This window comes from Pongo abelii, chromosome 12, assembly GCF_028885655.2.
Source record: "Pongo abelii isolate AG06213 chromosome 12, NHGRI_mPonAbe1-v2.0_pri, whole genome shotgun sequence".
In the NCBI taxonomy this organism is placed as follows: domain Eukaryota; kingdom Metazoa; phylum Chordata; class Mammalia; order Primates; family Hominidae; genus Pongo; species Pongo abelii.
The window spans coordinates 59,115,147-59,134,952 of record NC_071997.2 but is presented as its reverse complement, the minus strand read 5'-3'; the positions used below and the strand labels follow the sequence as shown (position 1 = coordinate 59,134,952).

The 19,806-nt window shown below is 45.7% G+C and overlaps 1 protein-coding gene across 1 annotated transcript; it reads left to right on the top strand.

Moving 5' to 3' along the window:
* Nucleotides 1-636: 636 nt before the first annotated feature.
* On the top strand, nt 637-19,238 carry CCT7 (chaperonin containing TCP1 subunit 7; the record flags this gene model as incomplete). Its single annotated transcript, NM_001133325.1, is given in 12 exon segments — nt 637-701; nt 5,940-6,093; nt 6,733-6,839; nt 9,290-9,415; nt 10,284-10,336; nt 10,829-11,000; nt 14,001-14,165; nt 15,236-15,424; nt 16,064-16,161; nt 16,551-16,683; nt 17,470-17,676; nt 18,872-19,238. Coding segments are annotated over 12 exon segments (1,632 nt in total). The 3' UTR covers nt 19,094-19,238.
* Nucleotides 19,239-19,806: the final 568 nt, after the last annotated feature.

The window sequence follows — 19,806 nt, the reverse complement described above, 5'->3', positions numbered from 1 at the left end:
ACTCGTCTTGCGCCAGGGGGTCCTCCGCCCAGTGCCACCAACGCTTGCGCGCTCACCGTGGATGGGCGCTGGGGCCGCGGACTGGCGCGCGCCATCCACGAGGAGCCTCTGGCCAGTGCAAAGCCAGAAAACGGGCATTGGGGCCAGCTTCCCACGCTCGCCCCGTTGACACTGACTGTGTAACTGTGACACTGGACACCTTGACCTCTCAGTCTCCTTTCTCTCATCAATAAAATGGCCTTAATAATAGGACCAACGCAATAGGGTTGTGAGGATTAAATGAGATCGCTCACGTAAAGTGCTTTGGCACCAGCCTATCCCACACTTTGCGTCCCACACTTTTGCCTTTATTGCATTCCTTGGTCTGGCGTCCGGGGATGGAGAAGGCTGGAATTAAGTTAGTAGGTGATGCGGGCCGAGCAAAGACCCTCCGTGCTCAAAGAAGCACGACCGAAATGCGGCGACCCCTCTTTAATAAACGCCCCTCACTGGAGAGCTCCCGAAGCCCCGCCTCAGGTCCTTCTAGCCGCACCGAGTCGGTGGTAACGAACCATAGAGTAGCGGAAGTGGTCCGTTCTCTTCCTCTCCCGGCCGAAGCTTCTGGGTATTTCTATTGCGCGAGGCATTGTGGGTTGCTGGGTGGCCCGGTCTCGTAGAAGAGGGGAGAGTGGCGGGCCGCTGAATAAGCTTCCAAAATGATGGTGAGTGGCGTCTCGCGCATCCGTCGCCATCAGCTGCCATCTGGCCGGTGGCCGGCGCCGCTCGGCCTGGGCTTGCTTTGTAGGACCCTCTTTTGCTTGCCGCCTCTGTCCTCGTCCAGATCCCCAGCTTAGGGGCGACCCCGGCCAGCCGCGGCCTGGCTCGGCCCGAGCACGGCGCTGGAGCCGTTGGCAAGGGCTGCGTGGGGCTTTAGGGGAGTCTCTGGGCTGGCCGGTTGGGGACTACAAGTCCCAGGGTGCTTCGGGCCCGCGAACCCACGTCGGGGACCTGTTTTTTAGCCCCGCATGACCGGGACTTGCGTGAAGCGAGTGCAGGTCGGCCGTGGTTACGCGGTCGGCAGCTAGACTTGGAAGCTGGGGCTGCCCTGAGATTTGCGGGCTGTAAAGACCTGTGCTTCCTAGAACCGGCAAAGGCACATTGGGGACCTCATATTGTGCCCGCCTAGGGACTCACTATGGTCACTCGCTGATCCTCACCGCAGCGTGCAGAGAAGCAGACGCCTTCCCTAGTACTTCTAATTCATTCACTCATTCGCTCAGTCATTAAATAAACGCGTCTTTATTGCCTAATGAATGTACCAGGCCCTGGTGGTTGCTGGGGGTTGCAGCCTCTCAGCCAGGAGAACGGGAAAGGTAGATGGAGACACTATCGGAGGTGGGAAGACCCAGGCTCGGACTCTGGTGACATAAGAAAGGCTTTTCTAGTTGCCTACCTAACTCTGGGTCTCGTTTTCTTAAAATTTGGGGCGAGGGAGTTGCTGTGAGTCCTGGAGCCACCTAAAGTGCTCCTTGTAGCCCTACTTCCCACACTTCTTTTCTCTCTTTCTCGGAGCTTCAGATACTTTACGTGGGTCCCAAGCCTCGATGGTATCTCCTGGGTTGTTAACTGAGTAGGGCCAGCTTCCGAGGTGGTGGTTGACCCTGACTGAGATACTGCTTTCTGTGTACTTGGCAGTTCACTTTCTCATTTTGGCGTGTCCGACCCAATCTTCTGCTCTTTTCCTGCTTCCTGCAGCTTTTCCCTGTCCTGTTAGGGAGGCAGACACCTTTTAGGTGTTCTACCAAATGCCCTGTGAATGCCGCTTATACCCAAGGTAGAAGGAAATTCGCATTTATCAGTACTTCCTCTCCCCTTTATGTCTCTAGCATTGCTCATTCTTGAAGTCTTCATCTTCTGTGCAGAGGCAGCATAGTATAGCAGTTGAGAGTAAGGCCTCTGGAGCTACACTGAATGCCTAGGTTTGTGACTTAGCTCTGCCACTTACTAGCTGTGTGACTTTGAGCATGTTATTTCATTTCTGGTTCTCAGTTTGTCAGTGTGCCTAGCAGATAGTAAGCGCTCAGCAATGTTAGCTCTTACTCGGCGAGGTGGTTGTTTGCTTCCTTTCATCTCTGGAATCAGTCCATCCCGCTGCCAGGGCTTCCATAAGAGCTTTGGTTCACATTCACACAGCTGGGCATCAGAATCGCCATTCTCTGCCGTAAGAAAACTTCACCAATGGGCTCTAGATCACCACACTTGGGTTTTCCCTGAACTGACCCCTCCCCTGTCAGATTGACTGTTTCCCTGCTGTATTGGCTATTGATATCTCCTCCCCATTTTTGGAATGTAAAACTTCTATCTCCAAGAGTCTTCCTGTCTTCAAATTGGCCCCTGATATTCTAGAATACTTCTGTAATCAAAAGAGAGGTGAAAAGGTCCCCTGAAACCTCAGTCCTGTTATGTTGGTACAGCTTGTGTAAAACGTATGTCCTTGCCTTTGTGGTGTTGAGCGCTATGTGCCGTGGCATATACACACTTGTTCTTGTTTTGTAAGCCATTAAGTTTAATGATGCTTAGTGAAAGTTTTAAAGTAGGATGAAGAGGAAGATCAGTAAGCTGAAATTCCAAAACCTTCCATGATACCTGTGGCCAATTACTGGAGTCTGCTCTTTTTTTTTTTTTTTCCCTGAGATGGAGTCTTGCTCTGTTGCCCAGGCTGGAGTGCAGTGGCACGATCTTGGCTCACTTGACTCCCAGGTTCAAGCAATTCTCCTGCCTCAGCCTCCCAAGTAGCTGGGATTACAGGCATACGCCACCACACCTGGCTAATTTTTGTATTTTTAGTAGAGACGGGGTTTCACCGTGTTGACCAGGCTGGTCTCGAACACTTGAGCTTGTGATTCACCCACCTTGGACTCCCAAAGTGCTGGGATTACAGGCGTGAGCCACCGCACCCGACCTTGTTTCTTATTTCTTAGAGGAATAAAAAAGAGCGAGGTTGAAAGTAAGGGACGGAAGCTGGACTTCCCATACAGTGCCTGCTGCTGGGGAACTGTTAGAAGAGGACCTATCCTGCTTGGCTTGGCTTGACTTGACTCAATCCAGCTCTGCCACCTTTTCCACCATAGACGCTCTCTACCCAGACTGCTGTTTCTTCAGGGCCTACAAAGCATAGGGAACCTGGGGAATCTGTGGTTAGCTGCTTCCAGGCTCTTCTTGCATTATGCTTAAGAACTCTCAGTAAATTTAGTGTTACTGTACTGCCAGTACTTTTCTCCCCAAAAGTCAAGAAGCCAGTGCTGTCAAGCACTTACAAGTAGCAGTTGGATTTTCAGCCCCAAAAGCTGCTGAATATTGCTTCATGTGTGGCCAAATCTTGGCACTCTTCAAATTAAGGTTATTCTGGTCCTTGTCTTCGGAAAGCTTGTACTTAAGATGGATGGTGATAAAAAGTTGTGAGCAAGGACAAGTGAAGAGAAGGTTATGGGATTCCCCTATTCAGATGCCCTTGTTTATTACTGTAGAGGAAACTTCTTGGAAGAATTGGAGCTCTGAGGAATTGGTGGCCTGGTGGTGAGAAAGTGGTTTTGGTAGAAGATGGCAGAGTGACTATTTTAGATGGGGGTACATTTTGCAGGTTGAGGTGAGAAAAAGTATACACAAGCATTGGGTAAGTTAACCTGTTAAGGAGGTGAAAGAACCTGTTGAAGGTGATAGGAAGTGATTGAGACTCGTGTTGGTTTTTGATTTAAAGTGTAAGACTCCATCCGTGGCAGGGGTGGACCAGAGAAGACTTGGGGCTGCCGTAAGGAATGATTTAGCAAGACTGGGAGATGGTGGGGCCTTTCAGGACGCATATCTTTCCCTTACAGAAGGTGCCAGGGACTGGGCCAGCTGAGGGGCCAGAAAGAATGCTGGGAGTATAGAGAAGCCATTTCTTGCCACCAGACCTGGGACACTCCAGCAAAAGGAAGGAATTTTCCCTTCAGTTGACGCCTGACCCCAAATGTAGGGGTTTACATGACAAGCATTCTTTTTAAAATAAAAAATAAAATGAGTAATGTATGATTATTTGACAAGCATTTAAAAAAATTTAATGAGGGCCTGGCATGGTGCCTCATGCCTGTAATCCTAGCACTTTAGAAGGCTGAGGCAGGAGGGTTGTTAGAGGCCAGGAGTTGGAGACCAGCCTGGGCAACATTTTTTAAATACAAATATAAAAAATTAGCCAGGTGTGGTACCACATGCCTTGAGGCCCAGCTACTCAGGAGGCTTGAGCTTATAGTAAGCTATGATCTCACCACTGCACTCCAGCATGGGTGGTGGAGCAAGACCCTGTCTCTTAGAAATATATATAAAAAAAGAATAATATATTAAATTACTCCCACTCTCTTATTCCGTAGAGTTTATTGGGTATCTTTTGTTTTCTTTTTGTAGAGACAGGTTCTTGCCATGTTCCTCAGGCTGGTCTTGAACTCCATGAGTTCAAGTGATCCTCTTTTTTCTACGGTGGTTTTTGTTTTTTGTGTAAATCACAGTATGCCATTCCTCTGCTGAAAGCTTCCCGGGGCTTTCCTTTTTAGGAATGAAATCTGAACTCCTCACCATAGTGTGTCTACAAGTGTGTATGTGATCTGGTTCCTGCCTGCCTCTTCAGCTTTATTCCAGTCTTCCTCTTGCTTACTACCCTCCAGCTGTGCTGGCCAAAAGAGTTGAGCTTTTTAAGGAATTGACCAGTTAATAAGGAATCAGCCTCATGGATGGCTAGACTCTGTCTTTGGCAGGAATTCCTCACTCCTCATTGTTAGGTTAGGAAAGCCCTGTGCTTTCTTTGCTCAGACATCTCACGTACCTCTAAGGACTAGGTGATGGCTTTCAAACTTTTTATTGCATTCCACAGTAAGAAATACATTTTTAATCATAGCCTAGTAACAAATTTAACACAACAAAAGTTTTGAAATATTATTTATCCTTACTACATTCTGTGTCACACACAAAATTAGCCAGAAACACTTGAGAAGACTGGATCTAGTTTGTGGACTCATCTCTGAAGGCTCAGATTTGAACGTGGAGAGAAAGTACTCTGGTTTGCTAAGCTGAGAAATTACTGTCTGTGCTAATAATGGTGGTCCCTAGAGCAAAGATATCTGAGTGGGCCCTTTAAAACAAGCAAGTATCCCTGTTTCTCAGAGTTTCTAAAGCAGGTCTGCAAATGAAGCCCTTACAGGGATAGGGAATGTTCTGGAGACCAATGCAATATAGAAAGAGGAAAACTTCTTTGGGGTATCTGATTGGAAATTAGTCACACAGAAGCTTTATTCAGCCAGCATGAGAGATGGAAACATTGCTGTATGAATTAGATTTGCCATCATTTTTCAAAACAGGGCAAAGATGCTATTTGTTTCTCTGCCTGTTTTCCTACACTGCAGCTGAACATCACTGTTATATAAAGCTGACTGCCTAGGCATCTCTAGGACAACACCTCAAGCTCTTGGCATCTTGCATTTTGCATCAGTGTCCCATCTGCTTCTCTAAGATTGAGCTGTAACACAGACAAATGGATGTTTTGCTGCGGAATGAACACTTAGCAGGGTCTGCCTCTTCCTCCTGTGTTGTGACCCAATTCCTCAGCGCAGGGAGTAAGGTCAGAAGTTGAAAAGGCCATGGTCATTCAGCTGGGTACTGGAGAACTCATGATTTTTTCTTTTAGATTAGGTCAGTGCTTCTCAAACCATTTTCCTGTCTAGCATAGCTGCAGGGTAGGCTAAATTTGATAGTGTCTCTGGAGGTAGAGGCTGGTTGGGGAATGGATGTGGTAGACAGTTGGGGGAATGTGGTTTTAGAAGACCTCTAGATAATTCTGTTAAGGGAGAGATGGGAGCATTTTCCCCTTTCCCTTGCCAGTCTCATTATAATAGATGATTATTAAAAGCAGTTAATTTCTCTTTCTTTTCTAGCCCACACCAGTTATCCTATTGAAAGAGGGGACTGATAGCTCCCAAGGCATCCCCCAGCTTGTGAGTAACATCAGTGCCTGCCAGGTGATTGCTGAGGCTGTAAGAACTACCCTGGGTCCCCGTGGCATGGACAAGCTTATTGTAGATGGCAGAGGTAAGTCTACAGAGTTCCTCAGGCCTATGTGCAGGAGAGGAGGCTCCTGAGGGGGTGTTTGGGACTAGCATAGGTTGGTATCAGAAATCCCACTGCTTTTAAGATCGTTGAAAGATGACTCACTCTCAAGCAGTTCCAATTCTTATATTATCCTGACTGCTGAGCCCGTGTGGGAATATATGAGAGAACCTAGGCTCAGGATCCTGTTGCCTCATAGGGAGACATGGCCTAGAAACATGAAATAGAACCATCTGGAGTTTCCTGTGGTCACTTCCATTGTTATCAAGATGAGAAAATTCCTGTTTATATCTTGGTATATTAATTGACGTGTGAGGGTATCAACTATGGTAAGAATATCTAAGTGGTTCCTTTTATTTAAAAAATCTTTTCTGTATCCAGTTGACCTGTATTAATTGCTCTTCAAGGAAAATTGGGAGTCTGTGGTCTTCAAAAGCTTGTGATTTTAGAACCTTTGTGTACAGAGCTAATTCTGTATAGAAAGATCAGATAGGTATCCTTTCCCTTCAGCCCTGCCGTGATCCCCTCTGCCCCATCCCAGTAAAGTACATGGGCTGTAGGTCCAACTTGAAGACAGCATTTAAGAAAGGGGCTTTAAATTTTTTGTTTGTTTCTTTTAAGGCAAAGCAACAATTTCTAATGATGGGGCCACAATTCTGAAACTTCTTGATGTTGTCCATCCGGCAGCAAAGACTTTGGTAGACATTGCCAAATCTCAAGATGCTGAGGTAGGAAAATAGTTGTGTGGAGGTTGAAACACATGCTTGCTTGCTCCTTAGTTCTCCTCTATTAAATTTTTTTAAGGATTTTATATAATTATAATTGTACAAGTAATACGTGCTTATAAAAGTATTTAGAATTAACAGCCTTTTAAAATTCATACTATTTCGTTACCTGTAGCTTTTCATATCCATTAATACATTGGTAAATGACAACAGTCTTTAGATATAAGTCTACTGCCTGAGATCTTAACAGGTTGTGTGCTGTCATTTGTGTGAGTTGCTAGGTTAAATAATTCGACCTCTCATCTCTTATAAAATGGGGCTGTAAACTAAGACTTCCAATCTGCCTTTTTTTTTTTTTTTTTTTTTTTAAAGAGATAGGGTCTTACTATGTTTCCCAGGTTGGCCTTGAACTCCTGGGCTCAAGCCTCCTCTCACCTCAGCTTCCTTAGTCGTTGGAACTACTGGCATTCCCCACTACACCAGGCTTTGTTTTTTTTTTTTTTAACTGATGATAAAACAGACATAACATTTATTCTTATAACCATTTTTAAGTGTATAATTCATGGCATTAGCCAGTCTGTCTTTTAAAAATAAATTCTAACACTGGAGTATTAATAAACGTGTTGACAGATAGGTTTTGTATTTTAGAGTACTGCGAAATATGTATACTACAGGTATGTCCTGAAGTTACATTAAAAGGTTTATTAGCCAAGCCTATAAAACAGGTGTAGCATATATAAAATTAAAGAGAGAAGAGTCTGGATTTGATTTGTTTTTGTCTTCAACAAGGGAATAATGCCTTTTGGTCCAGAAATCTGGCCACTTAAACCTTCTCTATAGTAACCTTTTTTTTTTTTGCCCCTTGAGAATTTCTTACCTTACACAGTGAACATACATGAAGTTAAAAATAAATTTCTGGGCTGAGCATAGTGGCTCATGCTTGTATCTCATTACTTTAGGAGGCCAAGGTGGGAGGATCCCTTCAGTCCAGGAGTTTGAGATCAGCCTGGGCAATACAGCATGACCCCATCTCTACCGAAATAAATTTCTTCCAGTTCAGAGTTTATCCAATTTTCTTGAAACCTCTTTTTCTTTTTCACCCTCATTAAATAGGATTTAGATCCCATCACAGAAAAGCACCATCTAAAAAAGATTAACAGACTAGTAATCTGCTTATTCCCAGTAGTTTTTTTTTTTTCTTTCTTTTGAGAGGGGGTTTCATTCTTGTTGCCCAGGCTGGAGTGCAATGATGTGATCTTGGCTCACTGCAACCTCCGCCTCCTGGGTTCAAGCAATTCTCTTGCCTCAGCCTCCCGAGTAGCTGAGATTGCAGGCGCCCGCCACCACACCTGGGTAATTTTTGTATTTTTGATAGAGACGGGGTTTCACCATGTTGGCCAGGCTGGTCTCGAACTCCTGACCTCAGGTGATCAGCCCGCCTCGGCCTCCCCAAGTGCTGGGATTACAGGCGTGAGCCACCGTGCCTGGCCTCCTCATAGTTTTTGAAATATAAAGAACTTTGGCTGGTCCTAGGAGGTTTGTTTTAGTGGGATTTGACTGAAAATTACTTTTTTTTTTTTTTTTAAACTCCTGGTCAGATGCAGTGGCTCATGCCTGTAATTCTAGCACTTTGGGAGGCCGAGGTGGGAGGATTGCTTGAGGCCGGGAGTTCAAAACTAGTCTAGACAACATAGTGAGACCCTTTCTCTATTAAAAAAGAAAGGAAGTCCTGCAGTACCTTTTGCCTCTTGAGTCGGAGTCTCACTCTGTCGCCCAGGCTGGAGTGCTGTGGTGCGATCTTGGCTCACTGCAACCACTGCCTCCCAGGTTCAAGCAATTCTCCTGCCTCAGCCTCCCGAGTAGCTGGGATTACAGGTACCCGCCACCACGCCCAGCTAATTTTTGTATTTTTAGTAGAGACAGGGTTTCACCATGTTGTCCAGGCTGGTCTTGAACTTCTGACCTCAGGCGATCCACCTGCCTCGGCCTCCCAAAGTGCTGAGATAACAGGTGTGAGCCACCGTGCCCAGCCACCTTTTGCTTCTTAAACAATGTTTGTCTCTTGCTTCTTGGTACCATGATTATTGTAAGTATCGTATTACAATAAGCATGACAAGGACTGTCTTATTCATCACAATGCCTTGTACATACCATAAGTTCTCAATTCATGTGTGTGATTTTATACCCTGAGAACATTTGATTGTCCACATCAGCCCTCTTTAGAGAATGGGGCTGTCTGGGGAATTAATTTTGTAGCCCAGGACTGTTTGACATGATGGATATGTAACTACCATTACCTTCTTTCTACTTGTTGCAAAAACCTGTGCTTCCAGAAAAAAGCTTGACATCATTTAAATAATATTCAGTTTAAATGGGTAGCGTGCCTAAAAATGGAGTTTCAGGGCTTTATTCCCTAAACATCAGAAAACGTATTTCCTGTCATCATCTTCCAGGTGGGTGATGGCACCACCTCAGTGACCTTGCTGGCTGCAGAGTTTCTGAAGCAGGTGAAACCCTATGTGGAGGAAGGTTTACACCCCCAGATCATCATTCGAGCTTTCCGCACAGCCACCCAGCTGGTATGGCAGTACTGATTAACCTTCTCTTGGGCCTGGACACCTTCACATTTCTCTCAGGAAGGGGAATTTCTTTTCAGGAGTGTGGAGGGACTGGGGAACAGGGTACTTTGGGCATTTTCTGACATCTCCCTAGTAATCTCAGTTCTACTATTCTGTAGCCATTTGATGAGATGTATTACTTAATCTCTTTAACCCTCAGGTTAGAGTCAGCCTGGTAGACTATGATGTAGACATAGTCTGTTAGTAAGGACTAAGAGACTCATGGTATACTACTACTACATGCTACACTCAAGTACCTCATGGTGTATATTGAGACCTAGTTATTATTTGCCCTCTAACCTTCATTTGTGATCTGGGGCAAGTCATTTAATCTTTCTAGGCCTTACTTTCTTTGCTATCTCTAATTTGAGTGGTGACATTAAAATGAAATAATATATGAGGAGTACTTTGGAAAAAATAAAAAGTTTATATATTTGTATGCATACTTTATATGTAACTAATATATAAAGTGCTAGAAGTTGTCATAGGTGTTTTTAGTAAACCAGGAGGTTTGGCTTAATCTCGTGTCACAGCTGTTTCCACTCATTCATTGTAGTGTGTTACCTGCAGACCCACAGCAAAATCTTGGAAGCACCCTGATTCTTCAGAACTGTATACCCACTCTGCATTTCTGACTTTCGGAATTTTCTGAACTATAGAGTTTTACATTTTTCTGAGCAGTTACAAGACCTAGAAGTGTTGTTTCAGCTGTAGAGTAGAAATGCTTAGGATTTGGGAGTAAACAGACTCAGGACTAGTGAGAGATTGAGATCCACTTCAGCAGTTTGTCTTTAGCATGAGAGACTCATTCAACTTCTGTTCTTGGCAGGCAGTTAACAAGATCAAAGAGATTGCTGTGACCGTGAAGAAGGCAGATAAAGTGTAAGTCTGTAGTGGGCTTTTTTTTTTTTTTAAAGAGACGGAGCCTCGCTGTATTGCCCAGGCTAGTCTTGAACTACTGGCTCAAGTGATCTCCCACCTGCGACTCCCAAAGTGCTGGGATTACAGGTGCGAGTCACCATGTCAGGCCTTTGTCAGAACCTTGACTGACTTCCTGTGGCCAAATTGGATGCAGAAGCATGCTGCAATCCCTCTATGTGCCTGGGGCTGTTTGGCTCATGCCAGACCCTTGGCTGTGTCCCAGCCCACAGAGCACAAAAGAAGCTGTCGACTGTAGTTTAAAAGCTGCCACATATGAGATCTTTGACTGCAGTCTCCATCTGTCACTGATAATCTGCCCTAAAGATACAGAAGGTGAAGTTGGAGAAGGCTGAGTTTAGAGAGTGGAAGGGAACTACCTCCACATTGTAATAGAATCAGATAAGAGGGATTTGGTTTTCAAGACCTGATGCAGATTCTGCCCTTGTGTCCCAGGGAGCAGAGGAAGCTGCTGGAAAAGTGTGCCATGACCGCTCTGAGCTCCAAGCTGATCTCCCAGCAGAAAGCTTTCTTTGCTAAGATGGTGGTGGATGCTGTGATGATGCTCGATGATTTGCTGCAGCTTAAAATGATTGGAATCAAGAAGGTACAGGGTGGAGCCCTCGAGGTAAGCCTGCTGTGGCCTTCCTAGACAGCTCTTGCTTTCATATTGACCCTTCAGACAGCTTCATATGGCAGAGGGGTACTCATTACAGGAGTAAAGAGAATGCATGTTAGGCAGGAAGTCAGACTTACATTGTACTTCCCATACTGCCATTAGAGGCTGTGACTAGATAAACTTGGTAACCTCTGTGGATATTATTTGTCAACAGAATAGAAAATCGGACTGGATGATTTTCAGAATCTCAGGTTCTTTGTGTCAGTGGATGGTGGAGGGGTAGTAGGACTAGCTCAAATTATCAATGACCTCCCAATTAATACATCTGAGAGGGATTTTTCAGTTCACTGCTTACTCCTAAGTGATACTGTTAAGCTCACCCTTCTTCATTCATTTATCTTGAATAGATGATACATATTTCAAACTGTGAAGGGGCCTAAAGTTAAAAGTGTTTCATGCACTACCCCTGCCCCATATACAGCCACTATTAGTTTGTGTGTATCCTTGCAGAATTACTTTGTACATATATGAGCATGTATGTAAATACTATTTTTTAAAGACAAAAGATTGCTTATATAGTGTTCTATAGCTTGCTTTTGTCCATTTAACAACATATTTTAGAAATTGATCCATATTAGCATGTGTAGCTCTTAACTCAGCACCCTCCAGTAGAGCTTTCTGTAGGGTGGTGGGACTGTTACATATCTGCACTGTCCAATATGATAGCCCCATCCACACTTGGCTACTGAGCACCTGAAATGCAACTAATGTAACTGAAGAACTGAATCTTAATTTTATTTCCATTTAAATGGCAACATGTAGCTAGTGGCTACTATCTTGGACAGCACAACTCCTTCTTTTTAACAAGTAGTATCTGTCTGGAAACGTCCTTGGTATCTCCATGCTGCTTTTGGCCTTTTCAGTCTCTGGCCTGCTGTACTTATTACTCGTCAGTGACCTCAACTGAAGCGATTTGGATAGAGGAGGACCAGCTTGAAAGATAGCCTGGCCCTTCTCTTTAAATTTTACCCTCCCAAATTGCATTCCCACTTTGCCATTTCCCCTCCTATTGTGGCACATGTCAGACCAGTGGGCTGAGATTCTCTGTATGTAATAAAGCTGTGAGGAACCTGGAGGTTCCTCATTTCTATATCTTCATCATGGTTTGCTGACTTTGTCTTTACTCACTGCTTTAGTAGCAATTTTTCATCTTCTCTTGGGCCTTCCTACTTCCATAAATGCTTAAGATTAGATTGGCATCCACTGAACTAGAAATCAGGACTAATAATCTTACCTGGCAAGAAAGCCAGGGACTCTAAGCCACACTTGTGTTTTTCCCAGACTGTCCTACATTCGTTAAATACATACAAACCTGACCCAGAATTCAATAAATAGTGGTAGTGATTATTTACTTGTTACCGGGGTTAACTGAGAATTTCCTGATCCATATCTTTAGTCCTCACCTCTCCTCTCAGCCTCATGCTCTTTCTTGTGTCTAACTGCTGTTAAACGCTTTGTCTTGTCCCCCAGTCCTGTGATAGCATTTTCTGTATTTCCCATCATAGTTGGTGTCACCACCGTTTATTCTGTCACTCAAACCAGAAATCTGGGATCATCCTTGAAAACCCTTCTGACTCCAGCCTGTCAATTAACATTGTTCCATTTTACCTCATGATTTCCTAATTATTTGTTGAGTCTGTTTCTTTTACTCTTTCCTGGTACCATTGCCACCCCTCTTCCAGTCTTGGATCCCCTAAATCCATTGTACTTATTTACTATTTGCAGGGTGAAGTTTCCTACTTTATTCCTCTGCATAAAGCCTTCTGATATCTACATTCCCTATACAAAGCCAGGCATTAACAGAGCCTGTAAGATCCTTCTAAACTGGCCCCTGCCTACTTCCCCTCTCTCTTCCTCACTGGCTGGTTCTTATCCTCTAAATTCTAGCAACTTCAAATGGCTTTTCATTCTCTGATTCCACAACACTGCCTCCCACCTCTTAGGAGAACCCCTTTTTTCCTTTTTTCTCTTTGACTAATTTCTGCTCATCCATCATTCAGCTCAGGCATCACTCCCTTTAGGAAGCTATGGATTTGAATGATGCAGGAACTGGGGACAGATTCTCTTCACCCCTGGGTTACAGTATTATAGATTAGAATTGTAGATGAGCACTGGCAGAGAAACTAAAGGTTATTGAACTGAATACCCTTTTTTATGGTGTGGGAAATGTCTCGGTCATTTAGTAAGGAAAAGATCTGAGATTGGAACCTAAGTCTCATGGTAGTGCTGAGTCAGCCCTGGGTGCAGTATGCTTTCTGTTATGCCCTGCTGTTAAATCGAACCCACAGAGAAGCTCTGTTGCAGAACAAGTGGTAGAAGATCCCTACCTTGAGGGACTGAGGTCTGAGGAGCTGCAGTGATAGCTTAGAAATTACGCAGGGGATTTCTGATTCTGTAGACCTTTTGGCATCATCTTCTGGAGGGAGGAAGCATCAAGGCTATAGTATCCATGCTGTTGGGGGTGTGGGGGTGGAGGGTGCAGTGCAAATTACGGGTACATGGAGGTGTACAGGAGGATACTTGAGATTTGGGAGTTGGGGCATAGAAGGGGGTAGCATTGCACAGCTTTTGTTTTGCCTTCTTTGTAAACACCTGGCTCCTTTTCTGGCATACTTTATGGAAGTTTGTACAGCATTATCCATTGGCCAGTGCTGCAGAGGCCAGTCTTAGAGGACAGCCCAGTAAGCCTTTACCATGCTTTGCCTCTGCTAACCAGATGATTTTCCTTATGCTAAAGGGATAACTGAAATAATATGTCGTGTTATTTAAAAAAAATAAAAGGATTTGTCTTCGATTTTATGATAAGAGAAAGACTGTGTTACAACAGTGAAATAAAGACATGATTAGCTCAGGTTCACAGGAATGGATAAGCACTAGCCAGCAAACAACTAGCTTGATTTTATTGTATGTTAGTACCAAACCATTAAAGTGTTTGTTTTTTTAAAACAGGATTCTCAGCTGGTAGCTGGTGTTGCATTCAAGAAGACTTTCTCTTATGCTGGGTTTGAAATGCAACCCAAAAAGTACCACAATCCCAAGATTGCCCTTTTGAATGTCGAGCTCGAGTTGAAAGCTGAGAAAGACAATGCTGAGATAAGAGTCCACACAGTTGAGGTAGGTGGGTTCACCAGTTGGTGGGGGCATGGAAATGGGCAGCTTTCTGAGCCAGAGACCTGGGTCTTCATGGCTGTTGTGGGCCCCTTTCTCTTCCTGCCCCCCTGAATATTGATGTCTAAGTACTAGGCCCCCTTCTTTCCATACTCTGTGTTCTCCCTGAGTGACCTTGACCTGAGGAAATTTGGATAGGGAAGACCTGTTGAAATACGCTCTGGTCCTGGGGAAGGGGATGGCAGGGCCTCTCTAGCTACATAGCCTGCCCGGTATTTTGGTTCCTCTTGTTGGTGCAGGTATGAGTTCCTCCACTTCTAGACTAGACCTAGTGCTGCAGAGACAGGTGTGCTCTCACTGTTGATGTTACCCAGGCTACCTCTGGAGGTAGCCGTGTCACCCACCTTTGAGCAGTTCTTGGGGAAGCAGTATTTTTTTTTTTTTTCCTTTAAGACGGAGTCTCACTCTGTTGCCCAGGCTGGAGTGCAGTGGTGCAGTCTCGGCTCACTGTAACCTCTGCCTCCTGGGTTCAAGCGATTCCCCTGCCTTAGCCTTCTGAGTAGTTGGGATTACAGGTATGTGCCACCATGCCCAGCTAATTTTTTTTTTTTATTATTTTTAGTAGAGACAGGGTTTCACCATGTTGGCCAGGCTGTTCTTGAACTTCTGACCTCAGGTGATCCACCTGCCTTGGCCTCCCAAAGTTCTGTGATTACAGGCATGAGCCACTGTGCCCAGCCAAAGGGGTCTTATTGGGAACTCCATGAATCTAGCACCTCAGAAGAGGCTAGACCTCAGCCAGGTTAAACTGTTTCTCACATCTTGACAGCACCAGCTCTGGTTCTCAGCCTTGGGGTTACTTTCTGCTTTTGTGTTGGGGAGTTTCAGGTGATTCCTAAGTCATCTCATGGGGTCCTTATTTGCTTGGACTGAGGAGTGGCTATTCTGTTTATCTCTGTTAATTCCCAGATAAATCAGCATGTTTTATTTGGTGGGGGCAGATGGGTATATTTTACCCTACCATATATGTCAACCTTCACCCCAAAGCATTCTCATCCTTTTCTGGGTCTCTCCAGGATTATCAGGCAATTGTTGATGCTGAGTGGAACATTCTCTATGACAAGTTAGAGAAGATCCATCATTCTGGAGCCAAAGTTGTCTTGTCCAAACTCCCCATTGGGGATGTGGCCACCCAGTACTTTGCTGACAGGGACATGTTCTGTGCTGGCCGAGTACCTGAGGAGGATCTGAAGAGGACAATGATGGTAACCAGATTTTCACAGGCTGCTTCTTGGCCTTTGTGGCCCTGAAGGGTTTTCACTGACCCCTGGTATAACAGAGTGTACTGTCAGGTTGGCGTGTGAATTGAGCCCTGTTTTTTTTTTTTTTAATTCTTTTTTTTCCAGGATGCGCTCCATTTCCATGTGTGTGTGCCCAGTAGCACAAACTACTTTAGTTTAACCAAAACAAGTCCAGAAATCTGGTTTGTGAGAGAACCTAGCAGTAATGCTATGATTAGCTGGACAAACTCAAATATTGATTCTTCCAGCCAGATTTCTTCCCTTTCATGAGCATCCCACAAAAGATACTTTTAGGTTTAAAGTACTCCTGAGTTCAATTGCTGGACCCAGTGCCACCCTAGTTTAGGGGAGGGCGTATAAGCTGAATCGAATGGGTCCCTATCTCCTTTTAACTTCTCCTGTTTGCCTTTGATGTGTTTTAGTTCTATTTTGTTTTTTTTGCTCTTTCAGAGAGGGGGAAGGGTCGCCTGGAAGTCAAGGGAAAGGGTGGGTAATGCAGAGGCTCTGGGGGCATGCGTGGGAATTGACTTTGAGACGAGGTGGCAGGAAGCTGCCTGGCCTCGGGAACCTTCACTGCTAGATCTTGCCTTCCTTGCTCCCTAGGCCTGTGGAGGCTCAATCCAGACCAGTGTGAATGCTCTGTCAGCAGATGTGCTGGGTCGATGCCAGGTGTTTGAAGAGACCCAGATTGGAGGCGAGAGGTGAGCTGTGGGCCCAGGCCGAGCTCACAAACCTGCCTGGGTCTGGTCTTCTGCCATCTTTCGGCTGTGGTATACAGCGTTTACAAAGTCTCACCTTTGTGTACAAAGTGATATACAGCTTTTACAAAGTCTCACCTTTGAGCCATAAAGAGCTCAGATAATATACAGCATTACAGGAAGATCTAAAGGCTTTGACTCCACAATCTTTTATGCCCTAGTGGTACAGCTGCAAACCTTTCCAAGAAAATGTCTATAAGGTTGGGATTGGGTAACCTGAGTGAAGAATGTAAGAGCAGCTGCTAAGTGTTGTGGGGGCTGGCAGTGAGGACAATACAGTAGGATAGTGGCAGACAAGAGTTCATGTGTGTACTATTTAATCCTGGGCATAGGTACAATTTTTTTACTGGCTGCCCCAAGGCCAAGACATGCACCTTCATCCTCCGTGGCGGTGCCGAGCAGTTTATGGAGGAGACAGAGCGGTCCCTGCATGATGCCATCATGATCGTCAGGAGGGCCATCAAGGTACTTGGCTGATGGCCTCCTGCCTGCACAGCCTACTCTCTCCTATCTCCCTAGCTGATCAGACCTTGCATTTGTGTGGTGATTCCTTCTCTATATAACCTGCCCTTTCCTGGGTGGTGTGGTGAGCCCTGATTTGCCCCACAAATGGTAGAGAAACTGAGCCTCAGTTTCTCAAAAATAGGTCATCCTGCCTTGAAAGCTAAGACTTGTTCTTTTAGCCAGGCGTGGTAGCTCACACCTGTAATCCCAGCACTTTGGAAGGTTGAGATGGGAGGGTTGCTTAAGACAAGAGTTTGACACCAGCCTGGGCAACATAGCTAGACCCTGTCTCTACAAAAATAAAAAAATTAGCCAGGAATGGTGGCATGTGCCTGTAGTCAGTCCCAGCTACTCGGGAGGCTGAGGTGGAAAGATGCCTTGAGCCCAGGAGTTGGAGGCTACAGTAAGCTATGATCACACCACTGCACTCCAGCCTGGGCAACAGAGCAAGCAGAAGAAAAAGACTTGGTTTTGTTAGCAAACTGGAGCTAATGTAGTCAGATATTCCAGTAATTGTGCCAGTGTCCTTGAGCTGCAGGTGACCTTGAAAATAGTCAGAAACCATAAGGTTCACCAGGTTGAAGTTGGGATGTTCTAGATAGGGGCCGTGTCTGGGCGTTTGGGGCTTGGGATGGAGGAAGGAATGAAGAATCACTCTTTCTGGGCTGAAGGGTCCTACTGAGTGGCCCAGCATGGAAGCTTGGACCAGGGGCCCTCTTACATTGAGAGGTGGTCTGATCTGTGCAGAATGATTCAGTGGTGGCTGGTGGCGGGGCCATTGAGATGGAGCTCTCCAAGTACCTGCGGGATTACTCAAGGACTATTCCAGGAAAACAGCAGCTGTTGATTGGGGCATATGCCAAGGCCTTGGAGATTATCCCACGCCAGCTGTGTGACAATGCTGGCTTTGATGCCACAAACATTCTCAACAAGCTGCGGGCTCGGCATGCCCAGGTGGGTCCTTTCTCTCCCCAGGGTTCAGGGTTTGGGCGGGTGGGGCTAGATTCTGAACGTGAGCTGTGCTTACTCAAGCTGTGCACGCTTGGCCCAGGAGATAGGCTGCAACTCCACCCAGCCTGTCTGCCTGACCAACTGCCTCCTCTGAGGGCAGAAGGAAAGCCGTGGTGCTAGCACAGGAGATCCAGGGTTTCTTCATTGCTTCTACCAAGAATATGATTGTGGCTGGGCGCGGTGGCTCACGCCTGTAATCCCAGCACTTTGGGAGGCCGAGGTGGGCAGATCATGAGGTCAGGAGTTCGAGACCAGCCTGGCCAACATAGTGAAACCCTGTCTACTAAAAATACAAAAAATTAGCCAGGTGTGGTGGTGGGCACCTGTAATCCCAGCTACTCGGGAGGCTGAGGCAGGAGAATCACTTGAACCCAGGAGGCAGAGCTTGCAGTGAACAGAGATCGTGCCATTGCACTCCAGCCCAGGTGATAGTGCGAGACTCCGTCTCAAAAAAAAAAAAAGAGTATGATTGCTCCTCATGGTACCACAGGAGGAACCTTGCATCCACCTTCCTGGAAGCACACACTGACCACATGGAGTGAGCTTACCGGTGTGGTGGTGAAGCTCTCCAGAGCCCTCCAAGTGTGACCCTGGGCTAGTTACTTCAACCTCTCTGAGAGTTTAATTTCTCCATTTGTTAAATAGATAGAGGTTTGTTAAGTGCTCAGCACCCAGTGAATGACCCTGCTTCTGGTTTGTATTAGGACTTTTGCTTAAAGTCACTTTACCTCTGTGTCTCACTTGCCTCATCTGTAAAATTGGGCTATTTGAAGCAATGAGATGAAAGATTGGATAGTATTTTTGTTATTCCTGTTTATCTTGAGAACTCATTGTTTGATATATATATATAGTCCTCAGGTGACCTGAGGATAGGGCTGCCCCAAAACACAACAGCTTGCCTGGGAGAAGATCCCAGAGGTCTTGTGTGGTATGTCCAGGGCTAAAGGGAGGAGTTGGCGGGAGTAGGGGTGTTTCCAGGTTCCTGGCATGCTCATGGGAAGATGCAGTATTCTTCAGCGAAATGCCACCAAGTTCAGAGAGTCTGCGGGTTCCCAGCAGTGTCTTTTGGAGTACCAGTTTACAAGAGGAAAGTTTAAAGCAGTTCCATATTACCTCCTTTCTTTTCCTACTCTTTTAGGGGGGTACATGGTATGGAGTGGACATCAACAACGAGGACATTGCTGACAACTTTGAAGCCTTCGTGTGGGAGCCAGCTATGGTGCGGATCAATGCGCTGACAGCAGCCTCTGAAGCTGCGTGCCTGATTGTGTCTGTAGATGAAACCATCAAGAACCCCCGCTCAACTGTGGATGCTCCCGCAGCAGCAGGCCGGGGCCGTGGTCGTGGCCGCCCCCACTGAGAGGCACCCCACCCATCACATGGCTGGCTGGCTGCTGGGTACACTTACTCTCCTTGACTTGGTTACTGCATTTTACAAGGAAGGGGTAGTAATTGGCCCACTCTCTTCTTACTGGAGGCTATTTAAATAAAATGTAAGACTTCAGATAACTTTGTAAATTATTTTGGCATGGTACTGATAAATGTCTGGCTGTAGCTCAGAATTTTAGCTTTACATGCACTTGTCCAACAGGGAGACAAGAGCATCCTGGGGTGAGCTCCACTAGAGTGGCCCGTCTGGAAGTTTCACTGTGGTTGCATTCTTTGTTCCAGAAGTGGCTGGACAACACGCAGTTGCTTTCTTCTGGCATCCTCTTATTTGACACTGCTCTCAGGGTTTCTCTGGTTTGAGTAAATGGGTTACGTTACCTTGTCTGCCCCTTCATCTCCATATTCTTTTGGTTTAGTCTTTTGTTCCCTCTTACTCAAGATTACTCAAGACTGTGAGAAGGGTGTTTTAGGGAGGTCTCATGCTCTCTAAACTCTAGTGATCCCTTGGAAGTCTACTAAGGAGACGACTTAAAGCACCCACCTAGTCTTTTCAGTTCAGCCCCCAGTGATCATGGTCCTTCTGCTTTCTTGTGACCAATGGGAGTTTGGAATGGCTGGCACAGATGAGCTGGAAATCCAGCAGTGTCTAACATCCTCCTGATTTACACTGGTCCTGATAGCTGG